Source organism: Bos javanicus, chromosome 15 (assembly GCF_032452875.1).
Source record: "Bos javanicus breed banteng chromosome 15, ARS-OSU_banteng_1.0, whole genome shotgun sequence".
NCBI classification, from domain to species: Eukaryota; Metazoa; Chordata; class Mammalia; order Artiodactyla; family Bovidae; genus Bos; species Bos javanicus.
The window spans coordinates 3,220,569-3,237,222 of record NC_083882.1 but is presented as its reverse complement, the minus strand read 5'-3'; the positions used below and the strand labels follow the sequence as shown (position 1 = coordinate 3,237,222).

Here is a 16,654-nt window from a genome sequence, read left to right as displayed (position 1 = left end):
TTAATCTTCACTTTTAATGGGTTAGGATTAGAAAGGGCTCATATGTGCAAATGAAAGAGTAGTTTTTCCAGTCATTTCTGGGTATAACCTTGCTAAGTGAAAATATTATCCCAAACTCATAGGAATACTTTTACATGCATCTCACCCTAGCATTTATTTATAGGGTGTCATGCACTACATGCTGATTGTTTCATGTTTGTTGACTGTCTTGTCTTCTCAATGAGACTGTAAACTACTAGGTACCTAGATATACAATTATTTTGTGTTATGAAATGCTTTAAGGAAGGGCTAGAATTGTGTAAACAGTAGTCATGACTTTGTCAGTGATAAACTCTGAGATTTTGGATAAGTTACTTATCACATTACCTTCTCTGAATATCTCCTGTTGAGCTCAAAATTTGTTGAGGTCAGGTACCTACTGTAATTTATATCTGTATCCCTAAAGCAGAAAATCTAGCAAATGTTTTCTAGAAAGAATGGTGTGAGTAGCAAGTTCAATTCTTATGAAATCTGAAGACTTCAAATCTATTACTTTCTCCAAATTCCATCTCCCTACCTTCTCAGAGTGGTAAAAAAGAAACTGATGACCTTTCATTTCTATTTCTAATTTATTGAAATGTTTAAAGAAATGTCTGTTTTCTGCCAACAGGATTCCGAAGCAGTTATAGAATGACAGAACTCCTGGCTTCCTATGGAAAAGGAAGAGAAAGTAAAACAAGCATTAAAAAAGAATTCTGCTAAAATAAATGCAAGTTATAAAATGACTCCACCAAGTGATTACACACACTCCTAAGAATGAAGAACCCATGTTATGTCTCAATATTGCCCTGCTGAGGCAAAGGAGAGGAACGTCTAAAACTGAGCTTTCATCATATTCTGGCCAAATCTCAATCTATATCAACTAACCTTGAGAAATGGCCATCTACCTCTGCAGAACCTTGAGGGAAGTGCAGTGTGCCCTGTACTAACCAGCAGAAAGGCTTTCAATATCCTTCCATTATCCCCTGTTTATTATACTAGACCTTGAGATCTTCACTAGGGGGTAGTTCAGCGCTCGTCCCGCAATTTTGCCCCACCCCTACCACATACACATCTATCCTTACAACTTACTTACTTTAATATCCTGGAAAGAGGTAGAAACATCTTGTCAAAGTCACTCTTTCAGCAGTGGGCATCTGTACCTTACCATCTGGCAGCTCAAATGAAAATCGAACCTAAAAGGAAAATAAGTTCTATAGATTCCACCTCTCTCCCGCCCCCGCCCCAAGTGAAAGGATTTTCACTTACGTTGGAAAAATAGTAGCAAAATAAATGATTAAAACAAAAAGATTTTCCTTTATACAAATCAGTAATATGCATGTCAAAGGATGGACTGACATGCTTTAAAATCTACTAAATCTAATAGTTTTGGACATTAGTAAATTAGAGTCCACTCATTTGTTTATTCAGCAAAGAGGGATGTTAAATGATTTTCTAGGGGTTGTTTTCTAGATCATAATATCTTGGAACTGGCTTCCGGGTTGGCTGACTCACCAAAGAAAACCTCAAAACTCATTTGAAAAGAAAGACATTTTTAGAAGAAAACATATCCAGAGCTGCTCCTTAGGTTGCCAGTTAGAATAGATAGGGAGGTAGCATTTCAGAAGTATCTTGCACATACCTTTCGGAAAATTTCCTCCAGGTCACAGGACCAGGCATATTCTTGAAAAGTTTCGATGAGTTTAATAATAAAAAGAGAGCCGAATATGGGATGTCTCCAGGAAACATTATCTGTGAAGAAAACACATTTCAAATTTCATGCAAGCTCTCTCACTTGGCTACAGAAATGGAGTCCTAGGATTTCTGTTTCAACTAAAGCAGACTGTTGAGTTTATGCTATTTCTTACAGTCTGTATGCCATCATTAAGTGACTCTATTCAACATTCAGTGTGTATATTTTCAGTGACACTTGACAGTTTTTAAAACCATATGAAGAATGCTGTATATGGTACAGACGTTATGCAGGATAATCTTTGAGGTTCAAAGAACCACAAATATAGTAGAGAAGGAGAGAAAGGCAGGTTGGAATGGAAGGGAGTGACTGGGCCTTGAGGAACAAATACCAGAGTGTGGACCCCAAGAGTGCCACTGACATACTTGATTTAAGTTAATTATACACTCTGAAATGCAGGCCTCGACTGTAATAGGGAAGGTAATAATTTCTGCCCCCAACATACATTTGCATATTAGATGTAATATGCATTACAAGGATCTGGAAGAATATACAAATGTAGTACCCAGTTTCGGAGAAGGCAATGGCACTCCACTCTAGTACTCTTGCCTGGAAAATCCCATGGACAGAGGAGCCTGGTAGGCTGTAGTCCATGGGGTCGCTAAGAGTCGGACATGACTGAGCGACGTCACTCTCACTTTTCACTTTCATGCATTGGAGAAGGAAATGGCAACCCACTCCAGTGTTCTTGCCTGGAGAATCCCAGGGATGGGGGAGCCTGGTGGGCTGCTGTCTATGGAGTCCCACAGAGTCGGACACAACTGAAGCGACTTAGCAGCAGCAGCAGCAGTACCCAGTTTATACAAGGAATTCATATTAATAAAATTTCTTTAAATTTATCTACCTTGTGATTTAATTAAAATCAAATAATATTGGTCATAAAGCATTTAGACAAAGAAATTACTAATTAAATATGAAAATGTTACCAACAGAAAAGAAGTCCATACTGAGAAAAGGTTTAAGAGGGAAAGATCATAAGACAAAACACTCTCATAGAAAAGATATATTAAAAAAAAAAGAAAAGATATATTAAAAAAATAGTTATACAAAATAGTAGGACTTAGAAGTTATAAAGCCATTTTTAAATTATGCAAAGGAACATATAGGAAAATTATCAAAACATTTTAGCCAATAGAAATGGTAATAAAATGCATAATAGTAATAGATTAAAATCCTATCTAAAACTACAGCTGTCTTAATGAAGATGGCTTCAATTAAAGGAAGTAGGTGGGAGAGAATTGCAGGCCAATATATCTTCAAGTTCTTAGTGAAATTAGTTAGAGAATGGTTACTTTTCTTCATAAGAGTACTACAATGTAATTGGAATTAATACCAGAGGATAAAAAGCTAGATTTACTCATAGAAACTCAAGGAAATTAACTGGAGTTTCTACGAATCATGTGGAAAGGAGTATGAGGAAAGTGAAAGAAAGTGAGACAAAAATCAACAAGATAGATGTCAAGAAGCCAAGGGGCCTATAAAGATTATAACACCTAGATGTAAATCTCTGTGGAAGACTGGGATCATTTTTTTTTTAATAGCTACATCTAGTAACGATAACCCTGTATGTGAGACAACAAAAGAGACACTGATGTATAGAACAGTTTTTTGGACTCTGTGGGAGAGGGAGAGGGTGGGATGATTTGAGAGAATGGCATTGAAACATGTATAATATCATATATGAAAAGAATCGCCAGTCCAAGTTCAATGCATGATACTGGTTGCTTGGGCTTGGTGCACTGGGACAACCCAGAGGGATGGTACGGGGAGGGAGGAGGGAAGAGGGTTCGGAATGGGGAACATGTGTATACCTGTGGTGGATTCACGTCGATGTATGGCAAAATCAATACAATATTGTAAAGTAATTAACCTCCAATTAAAATAAATAAATTTATATTTTAAAAAAAGTCTGTTAAATACACTCAAATTATAAATGTATGGAGGCTTTCCCTAGTGTCATTGTTTTCACTTTTGAAAAAAAAATTGATTTCTATTCTTTTTTTTTTAATTTTAATTCTAATTTTAAAATGAATCCACCACAGGTATACATGTGTTCCCCATCCTGAACCCTCCGCCCTCCTCCCACCCCATACCATCCCTCTGGGTCGTCCCAGTGCACCTGCCCCAAGCATCCAGTATCGTGCATTGAACCTGGACTGGCATCTCGTTTCATACATGATATTTTACATGTTTCAATGCCATTCTCCCAAATCTTCCCACCCTCTCCCTCTCCCACAGAGTCCATAAGACTGTTCTATACATCAGTGTCTCTTTTGCTGTCTCATATACAGGGTTATCGTTACCATCTTTCTAAATTCCATATATATGTGTTAGTATACTGTATTGGTGTTTTTCCTTCTGGCTTACTTCATTCTGTATAATAGGCTCCAGTTTCATCCACCTCATTAGAACTGATTCAAATGTATTCTTTTTAATGGCTGAGTAATACTCCATTGTGTATATGTACCATAGCTTTCTTATCCATTCATCTGCTGATGGACATCTAGGTTGCTTCCATGTCCTGACTATTATAAACAGTGCTGCGATGAACATTGATTTCTTTTTCATGAAAAATTGATTTCTATATCAATATATGGTCAACACAATGCAAAAGCATGCTGTCTCCTGAGAGATGGTAACTCATTATAGAAAAAAATCTGTAAGTTAAACTATTTTATCAGGGGCAAATCTTTAGGCTGGAAGTAATCAAGAGAATCTTAATGTCCAAGAAATTCCAAACTATAGTGGATGACTTTTATTCAAACCTGGATATGGAAAGTAATGCAAGGTAAAAGCTTGAATTTAAGCTACAACTATTAATAAAACATCATTAATAGTGGCAATAATTTAAAGTGTGCTTTATTCTATGTCATGCTTACTAAACATTCTGTATTTATTATTAAAATGCTTTCAGACTTATGACAATGACACATGTATTCATATATATTAGTGAGGAATTCAAAGAAAGCCCAGAGAAGCTAAATAATTGGAACTAATTTACAAAGTACTAAGTGACAGAGTCATAATATAATTGACAGTACTCATAATCCAAAAACTTCTCCAAGCTAGGCTTCAGCAATATGTGAACCGTGAACTTCCAGATGTTCAAGTTGGTTTTAGAAAAGGCAGAGGAACCAGAGATCAAATTGTCAACATCTGCTGCATCATGGAAAAAGGAAGAGAGTTCCAGAAAAACATCTATTTCTGCTTCATTGACTATGCCAAAGCCTTTGACTGTGTGGATTATAATAAACTGTGGAAAATTCTGAAAGAGATGGGAATACCAGACCACCTAACCTGCCTCTTGAGAAACCTATATGCAGGTCAGGAAGCAACAGTTAGAACTGGACATGGAACAACAGACAGGTTCCAAATAGGAAAAGAAGTACGTCAAGGCTGTATATTGTCACCCTGCTTATTTAACTTACATGCAGAGTACATCATGAGAAACACTGGGCTGGAAGAAGCACAATCTGGAATCAAGATTGCCAGGAGAAATATCAATAATCTCAGATACACAGATGATACCACCCTTATGGCAGAAAGTGAAGAGGAACTAAAAAGCCTCTTGATGAAAGTGAAAGAGGAGAGTGAAAAAGTTGGCTTAAAGCTCAACATTCAGAAAACGAATATCATGGTATCTGGTCCCATCACTTCATGGCAAATAGATGGGGAAACAATGGAAACAGTGTCAGACTTTATTTTTCTGGGATCCAAAATCCCTGCAGATGGTGATAGCAGCCATGAAATTAGAAGATGCTTACTCTTTGGAAGGGAAGTTATGACCAACCTAGATAGCATATTGAAAAGCAGAGACATTACTTTGCCAACAAAGGTCCGTCTAGTCAAGGCTATGGTTTTTCCAGTGGTCATGTATGGATGTGAGAGTTGGACTGTGAAGAAAGCTGAGCACCGAAGAATTGATGCTTTTGAACTGTGGTGTTGGAGAAGACTCTTGAGAGTCCCCTGGACTGCAAGGAGATCCAACAAGTCCATTCTAAAGGAGATCGGTCCTGGGTGTTCATTGGAAGGATTGATGCTAAAGCTGAAACTCCAGTATTTTGGCCACCTCATGCGAAGAGTTGACTCACTGGAAAAGACTCTGATGCTGGGAGGGATTGGCAGTAGGAGGACAAGGGAACAACAGAGGATGAGATGGCTGGATGGCATCACTGACTTGATGGAAATGAGTTTGAGTGAACTCCGGGAGTTGGTGTTGGACCAGGAAGCCCGGCGTGCTGCAATTCATGGGGTTGCAGAGCGACTGAACTTAACTGAACTGATAATCCAAAATCTAGGTTTAGAATCATTCAGTTTTTTCCTGTTTCATAAACTTCACACTTCTGTTTAAAATACCTTTACCACAGGGACTCAGTATACTTTGTTTGCTTTCCTGCCTCTCCCCTTTTATAAATATTCTTCTATAAATACATGTCTAGGCAAATTGAAATGTTAAGTGATATCAACATGTGGACCTATCTATTTATTCCACAGAGTACAAAAATAATTTTGCAACATGGGAGTTTACTAAAATAAATGTATATTTACTTGGTTTCCATGGATAAGGAGAAATGAAGGTGTAACTGAGAGGAAGACTTGAATTAGTCGTCAAAAGTCTTATGAAAATTTTACCTGTGGTGGATTCATGTTGATATATGGCAAAACCAATACAATATTGTAAAGTTAAAAAATAAAATAAATATATTAATTTAAAAAAAGAAAAATTTAACACAGATATCCATTCTCTAATGTATTGATGCGAATTTCTGCATTGGTAATGCTCAAAAAGGTGTTTTACACAGATACTCATTACCTGGTGTCGAAGAGCAGAAAGCAATAAAATCCTTCTCTATGTGGGCTTTCTTAATGGCATCAGACTCAAAATCTTCTGGGGCCACTAAGGAACAGTTTCCAGAAGCTGCTACTGAATCGTTTACCCATACCATCCCTTGCTTCTCTGAAAAGACAAGATTTGGTTTCTTGTTACTGCCAATAGCCAAGAAAACTTTCTCCACTAAACATCTGTTCAACCATTTACTGATTTGTCAATAACTTTAATTCAGATACAGATGCACATATATATCTCAAAAACTATCTTAACAACTCTTGTCTCTCCTAACCCTCAAATTAATTCTTACAACATCAAAGTCTTAAGATTAAAAGTGATATTTCAGTTGAAAAAGGAACAAACATCTACCAACCAGTCATATAATTCACAGAAGCTATAATCCCTTTTGTAATGTCAAAGAATATCTACTTTTACCAAACAGGATGGTAGCTTTTCTTTGACATTGAAGAGTAAACTCAAAGGAATGGAAAAATACTGGACACACACACAGATAATGAAATCAATACTTCAGGGCCCTGTGTTCTGACAGACATCAGCACTCACCACCACGGCAGGCCTGGATAATGATCACCTTGGGTTTGTCCTTCAAAGCTGGGCAGTTCCCGGTGTTCAAAATGTGAAAGATGTCATCAACTTTTAATATGTCTGGGACTTCTTCAGAGTATTTCTTCCCACAAATGCCAGCCCGAATTCCATGAGACATGAATACCAGAAAAGTACTGTCAGAGGTCCGGTGCTCTGAGTGAGCAGCAAATGCCTTCAGTTCTAAAATCATTTCCTGGAAGAGACATATTAATACCACTGGTGTTGAACTATGTGACTGGTTATTATGGCAGCTTGGAATCCAATAAAGAGACACTCTTGAATGATATGAAAATCAATGGAATACAAAAGGAACATTTAATTTTCAATTCATGGAAAGGTGAAAAAAGAGTTTCAGGGTGTAATTAAGGGATTTCTAGTGCAGAGAAAGGGACATTGCTTATTTATTTATTTTTGTGGCCATAGACATATAATTGAATTAATGGAACATTTTCCAGGTAAAGGTTTCACCAGACTCTTGCTAAAAGATTCTAGGATAGAAGCATGAAATACCCTACAAGAACAAATTTGAATTTTAGACCATCAAGAGATTAAATTTCTGGTGCTACAACCAATCTTTCTAACATTCTTTAGGAGTAAAGGCCATGACCATTGTCTCTACATTATGACAAAATTTACCGAAGCAGTGAGATTTTCTTTCACATCCACCTTGTATCCCAGACCTTCTAGTAGCACCTTCATATTTCTGGTATCAACATCAGCTCCATCTCTTCTGGTAAGATTTTCAAACTCTGTGTTGCAGATAATAAGGGCAAGACGTGTGCGGTTCGACCTTTCCATTATTGGGTAAATCTGTAAGAAACACAGGTTGAACAAATAGCCTTGTCCTCTCTAATTAAATATTCATCTTGAGGATTTAACAGCTTCTCTTCCCTTATTTCGCTACAGAAACCCAAGCTCTTGAACCATAGGTAAAAATAAAGAGGGGAGAATGAGTCCTACCATAGGAGTGGAATGAAATCTGCGAATGTCCAGATGTCAGCTGAGCACTTGATTTTAATTACTTTTGAGAGGTAGGACTGAGGGAAATGAGCAGAATTAGGGCTACAATGACTCAATTTTAAAACTGATTCCTTGACTTACTGCTTAAGACACATTATTTCACAACTATTGCCTCAGTGTTATGATCTTTAAAATGGGCTATTTTGAGGGTTCAAGGTGTTATTATATGCAATATCCTCCAAACAGTGCCTGCCTCATATTATGTAGCTGTTTTTATTATTTTAACTGTTTTGTTTTTACTATTATAACTATTTTCTCAGGGGATCAGACTAAACTTGAAAATCTCTAAATAAACCAGGGAAATAGGAATTCTTTATGTAAGGGAAGAAGCAGGATGGTTTTCCAGAACCTGTCAAAGAAATTAGCTCTAAGAAAGAACCACTGCAGTTTAGAATTTTCTCCAGTGTGTCTTTCACCCAGATCCTTATGTTCCAAGCATAGCACCTCTCCTGATTTTTCTTTCCGTATTCTTTGGGCTGTTTCTGGGGGGCAAAGCTTGAGGTTCCCTCCTGGTCCTGAAGATGCAAGCTTAACTGGGTTATCCAGCATTGCCTGAGGAGCTGCAAGAGACAAAAAACATTATGAATAATGGCATTCCTGAGTATCCCATTTAGCGTACCTCCCAGAATCACCTGTGCATGAAGCCATGGAGGAAGGCATTAATCCTTAAGAAGATGATCCTGGTTACTCCTTACACCATTGAAAGCAACTCTGCTAAAGAAATATATTCCAAGTCGGAGATTTCCAGGGTGTAATACAGGCATCACATCCCTTCATCACTTAGAATTAGCATTTTACAAATGCTTTTAATTAAAAAGCAAAAGGGAGTTTTTCAAGACCATGCATTATAACACTCCCAGAAAACAGTATGTTAGATAAAAGAATTAAGCTATAAATATATTTCAAATAATTGAAATCTGAGATAACTGAAGTTGGCCTTAATGAATATATTTCAATGATTTGAAAATTCATGTTTATATATCTATTTATTTGCTTAACAGTTGAGAAAGTAGGCATTAGAGACTGCAAGGAATGAAGGAAGGTAAGAAGGAAAAGCCTTTGTCCTATACTTTAGGATCTCATTACTGTGTGTACATATAGGGAGAAAAAGAAGATATTGATACATGGACAAAAATGAATATGAAATAGAGTAATAAATCAAGGTGTACACCTAGAGGAATCCATACCACTAAATATTGATTGCACAAATATATGAGGAAGAATTCTCACAGTGGCTTATGTGAGAAAAGACTTGGGAGTTTATTTGATCACAAATTCAACATCATCCAATAATGTTACACATTTTCTAAATAAATAATGTAATCTTTGCTTCAAAATAGAAATAATTTTTATTGATGTTGATGTATTTTAGAAACTAAACTGTCAAACAAGAAAATTATATTCAATTTTGACAAAGAACTTGTAGAAACTGTAGTATATTCAGTTAGGTAAACTGATGTAGCGTGAAGTTCATTGACTACGGAGAAAGTAAGAGATAATTAGAATGGATATAGTTGGGAAAAAAACTATAGAAATCATTATCACGTGGAAAAAATATTGCATTTCTTAAAAAAGGAGCCTGAAGAACAATAGAAAAATTATATAAATATTTGGACTATATTAGAGCTATATTATTGGAGAAGGAAATGGCAACCCACTCCAGTGTTCTTGCCTGGAGAATCCCATGGATGGAGAAGCCTGGTAGGCTGCAGTCCATGAGGTTGCACAGAGTCAGACACGACTGAAGCGACACAGCAGCAGAGCTATATTATATTATATATATTAGACTATATTATAGCATTTGGTTATATAACGAGTGTCCCAGATGACAAGAACTTTCTTGTCATCTGCGACCAAGGCATTCCTTGTGCTACCTTCAGTGCTATGTTGAATGAAAAGTTTTGTGTTTAAATTTTGTGGCTGAGACTGGTTAAATCTTCAATAAGACAATTCATTCTTTTTCCTGAAAACACAGCTAATCTATATAGCTAACAAGTCCAGTGATTAGGTATGGCCATATAACTAAGTTCTAGATTATAGGATGAAAGCTGATATACTATGTTATTCATCCAGACCAAGCCTAACAAAATCTCTTACAAATGATCCTACATATTCCTACCAATGCCATTAATTTGATTGTTATTACCTCAATCATTTTGGCATTGTATGCTGCAGATATCAGAGCCATAGCCTGAAAGAGACCTAGATATCTAATTACCACCTGAAGGAAAGCTAAATCTGAAGAAAAACAAATGCCCATTTTAGAAATTCCTTGAATTGGAACAAAAGTTTCTATCATATCCAGCTATTATAAATATTTATCTCTGTTATAATATCATGTCACTGCCAGAGATATGTGTAGTGTCATTTTCATCCTCAAATTTTTGGCTGGCTTTATTTTGATGGTGGAGTTTCTTAAATGCCTATCCACTCACTATTCATATATTCAAGTAGTTTTAAGAAAAGAAGAAATCTTGCTTGTTTTATTCATTACTTTCTAAATAGTCCATAGAACAGGGTCTGTAGCACAATTGGCACATGCAAATATTTTCTAATGATTCTGCCCAAATTATTCAGTGAAATAGTCTTAACAAATATTAGTTGCATATATATTACAGGTTTACAGGTGAAATTCTATTAGAGGTGATCTATAAGCAAACATGTATGTTCAATTTCCTCATAAAGCTGAAAGTGCTATGAGGGAAAATAATGCATTTATTTTTAAAATTACAAGAAAAATATAGTGAAGTTATGACTGGAGAATTATGAAACACTCTTGGAATAGGGGCTCTGAAATCTAATAGTAGAAGTAGAAATGCAGAAACCAATCAGAATTTGTGAGAGGAAAATAAAATCTGGGTGCCGCTTAAATGTTGGAAGTCAGGGAGAAGAAATGGTCTAAGATAATTTCAGGTTTCTGGTTTGAATAACTCGGTGCTAGTGGTACCATTAATCAAGACAGAGGAAAGTGGAGGAGAGCCGAGGTCGGGGACACATGGCAAGCTATCTCAGTTCACATGATTGAAACTGACTGCAGGAGATGAATGCACATGTTCAGTGGATGCTTGAATAGCAAAATGTGGCACTCAAGTGGTTATTCAGGATTTGAGATACAGATTCAGAACTGTTAACATGATAGTGAAGCTGTAGAAACAACTCCTGCTAAAGCAGAATAGATAAAGAAGAGAAAAATGTATAGAATAAATCTGTAAATAAACCCATGGTCCTCTCATCCTGATTCATCCCATTAATCTGTAGCTGACGTCAAGGAAGGTGGCATTCAAACAATGCTATTACCTTGAGAGTACCATTACCTGGAAAAGGAGGGACCACTGCTTGGGGTTTTTGTCTAAGATAATTTTCAGACTGTGAACCTGAGGAAAGACAAAGGACATTAAAATAGTTACAATCTCTAAAGACTCTTACCCCAGTGTACTGGCTGCTCATTACTAAAGATACCTTCTATAGGTTTTAATCCTGCGCAAGATGTGACTCACCTGGAGCCATACTTATCACTGGGAAACAAAAGCTTCTACACGTGAACGACTGGACTTGTTAACTTAAGTAGTGGTAGAACAAAAGTGTCTGGAAGTGACTTCTTTAATTTATACTTTCTATGATGAAAATAAAATTGAAACAGCATCAGCTATAGAATCACATATATCTTAAGGTGGCTCCTGAGGTAATCAGTACTGCCTAACGAATGTGTATTCAAAGTGAAGTTGTCTAATTCAGAGTTGACCTGGACTTTGGAGAAAACTAACACTAAAAGGCATCTGTGCTTGGACACTTAGCCATGCCAAGATTTATCACAACAAAATGAGAAGGAAATTGAGGCCTATCCCCAATCAGTGTTAAGTGAATTTCCTAAGTCATATAACAAGAAGGTGGTAGAGCCAAGATTTGAATACAAAAATGTCTTGATTATCAATACTGGCCTCTTAATCACTAAGCTACTCTCTAGCCCACAAAGGGTTTTATACAATTATGCATATGACTGGAGCCCTGACCACAACCTGTAATCTGCACTTGTCTTACTCAATCAAATCTATCAATATGTTGTCTGAGGTTGCTAGACATTATGATTGTCAATTTCAAGCACAAGAATTGAAATTAACTTTATTTAAGGTTTTATAAATATCTCAATGTAGCACAACCCACCTCAGAAACATATTCTAGAAACTTAAGTATCAGCATGAACCAATACTACTCCAAGTCATAGTACCTACTAAAGACAAGATTTCCATAGACAAATAATGGGCCATGTCTCTCCTGTGAATGGAGGAGAGCCTTAGGACATCCCACAATACTGCAAGTCCAAGACATAGGCTAAAATTTGTCCCATCCTTCCTATCTAGACTGCTGGACTAAATTAACCATTGATAAATTCAAGAACATTTTCTGGAGGAGGGCTTGTTATTGCCGTAGTTTATATGTCAAGAAATGTTTTTAGGTGTGTCCTCTTAGAGCAAATTTAAATATATATCCAATTATCATACACTTGGGTCCTGAAGCAACTGCCAAATAGATGAGGAGGAACCAAAGCCTTTACAACCTTGACTGAGGAGGTATCATCCAACATCTGGAGAAACAGATTCCACGAATTAGAGTTATCACAATGAGTTGCACAAGTGCTTCTAGGGTTCAAGGACTGTGAGTTAAATATGATAAGGAAGAAAAAGTTTTGACAATTATATAGATATTCTAAACCCTTATTTTTATTGACTGTCTTTAATTCTTGGAGGTGGGAGTTAATCTAAAAAATGTATCAAAAAAAATCAACAACAACAAAAGAAACACATTTGCTGTCGCTGAGAGGGGCACAGGCTCCTCTCAGTTCCTGAGGGACAAATGATGTCTTGTTTTCAAATAACATCTACTTTCCTTGAATGATTTTAGAAGCACAAAAGTGAAAGTTGCTCAATCATGTCCAACTCCTTGCAACTCCATGGACTATACAGTGGGTAGATTTTCCCTTCTCCAGGGACTCTGAGCAGCTCAAAAGAAGCCAATAACTAGAAGCCCATCAGAGCTGCAGTCTTTTTTTGTGTGGAGAAGCTAGGGAACCATAGAAGGGGCAGCTCGGATGGCTGAGCCTGGACTGAGTCTTCAGGAGACAGAAAGAGAGGTGATGAGCCTCCCAGAATGGTGCACAGTAGAGTGCACAATCCTACTTGAAAGAAAATGCAAGGGGGCAATGAAAAGCAAGAGTCCACTTAAAATCTCTACTTTTCTGTAAGCAATTAATTTATTCTCTGAGTGTTCCATTCTCCCTGAAATATATTTTATTTCTCTTGGAGAGCAAAATTTTGGAGCGACATTATGCAAAGTATTTGATTACAGAGTTTAAACCTGTCAAATGACTACACATAGGTTTCTAGGGACCTTTAGACTATAACTAACTTACTAGGTAAATCAATAGAGTACCTTGCAAGGATGACTGGAGAATACAGTATGAAACTTTTCAAGGTTGTTCTCATGAATTTCAACAAATGAGCTACAACATACTCAGGATAGGAAATAAGCTTTAATCAAAAGAGAGACACTAAGGCCAAAAAACAGGACCAAAGAAGAAAAGAGACAGGGGGCATGCAATATGAGCACTGAAATACCTGAAGCCAGAGGTAAAGAAGTGGTCTGCAAGCTAATATGACCAATGAAGAAGTCAGATATTAGGTCTAATGACACAGGGCTTACATGAACTTCAGTCTGAGTCACAGACCCTTACCTGAAGTGAGCCCCAGTATTCCTGCCAGGTGGGAGTCTTCTTCACAAATATGGCTGATGCAGATTTGGCATGCCCGAGGTCCTTTACGAATAACAGTGTCTATCAAAACTCGGGCTCTATCCATAGCTGTATCATTTTCATCTCTTACTTTTTCCATCTCCTCCTGGTTCAGCACTCTTTTTTCTAATAGCTCATCCAGCAAGCCATTTATTGTACCCTTGCTCACTGAATGAACAAACAGCTTCCTCTTCTCTTTCAGAAGCTTGTCTGTTGGAAACAAAAGAATGCCTCAAGTCATGAAAACAACCTCACTTTCCTTTCATTTCAGCAACTCAGAATAGCCTCGTTCAGATTTAATCAATAAAATGTGCCTTCCCACACAGTGTGGTAATCCTGAGGACACTCACACCTCATTCTTCCTTCAATATCTGACAGAGTGGCCCAAAGAATGAGATTTACTACCGTCAAGATAGTACCTGAAAATCCTATGTTAACATGCTTCATGTTGATACAACTGTGCATAATAAAATAATGAAACAGTGATTTTCCGTTTCCTTTGGGGAGAGCTGCTGGAACCCATTCTGTGCCAATTCTGCACCCTCTGTCAGAATTCAGTTAAGATTGCAAAATGACAGCCGGAGAGCAGCCAGTGAAGTTTGGTTCCTTTCTGTCCCTTACTGTTCCACACCCCTTTCATTCTCTTTGCCCCTACCTGTCCCTCTCTTTGCACAAACACTCCCTCTTTGCACATTCATAGAACTTAATTATGGTTTCTGTAAGAGCCAGCCCCTTCCAAAACTATTCTTTCAAGAAGCTGTTTTCAGTAAAAAAAAAAAAAAAAACTCACCGGCCATGGCTTCCCCTTCTTAGCCTTGGTGTGTTATGAAACTGAAATCTTGTTCCACCTTCCTTTTCAACAGGGTGTGTACATATTGTGAAATACCCATGACGCATTTATATATATATATGCATTTATTTTTGTTCTAAAGAGATTATCAGATAACTCCAACTTAGATCACATCAGGGATTGTATCCCTGGGAAATTTCCTTCACCACAATTTGAATCAGGTCAGGGTAGGCGGGAAATGAGGCTTACGGAATAAGAATATAATGAAGAAGTATATATAAAATTAAATTCACACAATAATTAAGTGTAATCTGCAAAGCTAACTCATCCTTTGGTATCGTCATTCATTTAGGCTGCTGTAACAAAAAGTCACAGACTGGATATCATACAAACAAGAGAAATCTATTTCTCCCACTTTCAGAGGCTAGAAGTAAAAGATCAGGGTGCCAGCAGGGTTGGATAGTGGTGAAGTTCCATACTTGGGTTGCAGACTGCCAACTTCTCACCATGTCCTCACATGGCAGAAAGGACAAAGTGTCTCTCTCTGATCTCTGACAGTGCACTGGTCTTGCCATGAAGGTTCTGCCCTTATGATCAATTCAACATCTAAAGATCCTGCCTCCTAATGCCATCAGCTTGGGCATTAGGTTTTGAACATGGGGATTTTGCACATTCATTATATAGTCTCTGGAGAAGTTAAACTACTATGACCCATTCCCCCCACTCCATGGCTCTGGATTGTGTCCTGGGGGCTATGTGTCCCTATGAGCTTTTAGGAAGGAAGCTTCCTAAAAGTTCTAATGAAAGAATTCCCTACATGTTCTGCTTTTAGGAAGGAAATATTTTTCACTGGAATCAAATGTAACACTCTTCCTTTTTAAGAGCCTCTGTTTTTAAGAACACTGTAGAGATAAAAGCACAAGCTTTGCACTTAGAATCTGAGACTTGGCATTTTAACTCTCTGTTCTTGGGTAAGGTATTGAACTTTTTCATGCCTTATTTCCTTTATTTGTAAAATACTTTAATTAATAGTGAATGCCTACATGGATTTGAGCATTAACTGAATGAAAGTGTGGAAACTTCATATGACATTTCCTGACACATGATAAGCAGACAATAAGTGGTGTTATTCTTTTTAATGTAAGTATTTCACACTAGAAAAATAGCCAAGCTTAATTATCTGCAGGTCTTCCTTTTAATTTTGTCTTTTGTACATCTCACTTATTCATTCATTTAGAAAATATATATGGATGGCCTTCATATCAAACTGTCCTAGCTGCCAGAGTTGAGACAAAACAGACGATGGTCCCTTGCCCCTATGTCCTCACATTGAATATGAAAAGACAAACATGAAACTCAACATGTGTAACTAGGATGTTCAGAATGTTAGATGCAGTAAGTACTAAAGAGGATAAATTAATTAGGGAAGTAGGTTATGAGTTTTGGAAAACTAATCAATACTGAAAACAGTGGAGTCTGGAAAGGCACAAGAAGTCATTGCTTTTGTAAACACATGTACAAATAATTATCCCAGAAATAAACTCAATGTGGCCAATTTGTTTTACATATATTTGATGAAAAAAGGCTAGTAACAATGCACAGATATTAGGCCTTCACGCTTATCACTTTACTTACTGAAAATACTTTCAGGGAATATAAATCGGTAGAACCACTATGGAGAACAGTATGGGGATTCTTTATAAAACTTAAACTAGAACTACCATATGATTTGGCATACAGTCCTGGGCATATATCCAGAGAAAACCATAATTTAAAAAGTTACCTGCACTCCAATGTTCATTGCAGTGCTATTCACAATAGCTAAGATATGTAAACAACCTAAGGGGGGGGGGG

General features: G+C 37.1%; 1 protein-coding gene across 3 annotated transcripts; it reads right to left on the bottom strand.

Moving 5' to 3' along the window:
- Positions 1-589: 589 nt before the first annotated feature.
- Positions 590-14,902, bottom strand: LOC133261622 (caspase-1-like). 3 transcript variants are annotated; one of them, XM_061440072.1, is made up of 10 exons: positions 14,801-14,901; positions 13,954-14,220; positions 11,540-11,599; positions 8,670-8,785; positions 7,842-8,015; positions 7,164-7,398; positions 6,585-6,728; positions 1,661-1,770; positions 1,115-1,214; positions 590-689 (listed from the first exon to the last, which is right to left on the bottom strand). In XM_061440072.1, the coding sequence occupies exons 1-9, from the start codon at positions 14,805-14,807 to the stop codon at positions 1,116-1,118; spliced, it is 1,212 nt and encodes a 403-aa protein (XP_061296056.1). In that variant the 5' UTR covers positions 14,808-14,901; the 3' UTR covers positions 590-689; position 1,115. The 3 variants fall into 3 exon arrangements, with proteins under 3 accessions (XP_061296056.1, XP_061296057.1, XP_061296058.1); XM_061440073.1 differs by lacking the exon at positions 11,540-11,599; XM_061440074.1 differs by lacking the exons at positions 590-689; positions 1,115-1,214; positions 1,661-1,770; ... (3 more) ...; positions 8,670-8,785; positions 11,540-11,599 and adding an exon at positions 11,737-11,839 and having other exon boundaries at positions 14,801-14,902.
- Positions 14,903-16,654: the final 1,752 nt, after the last annotated feature.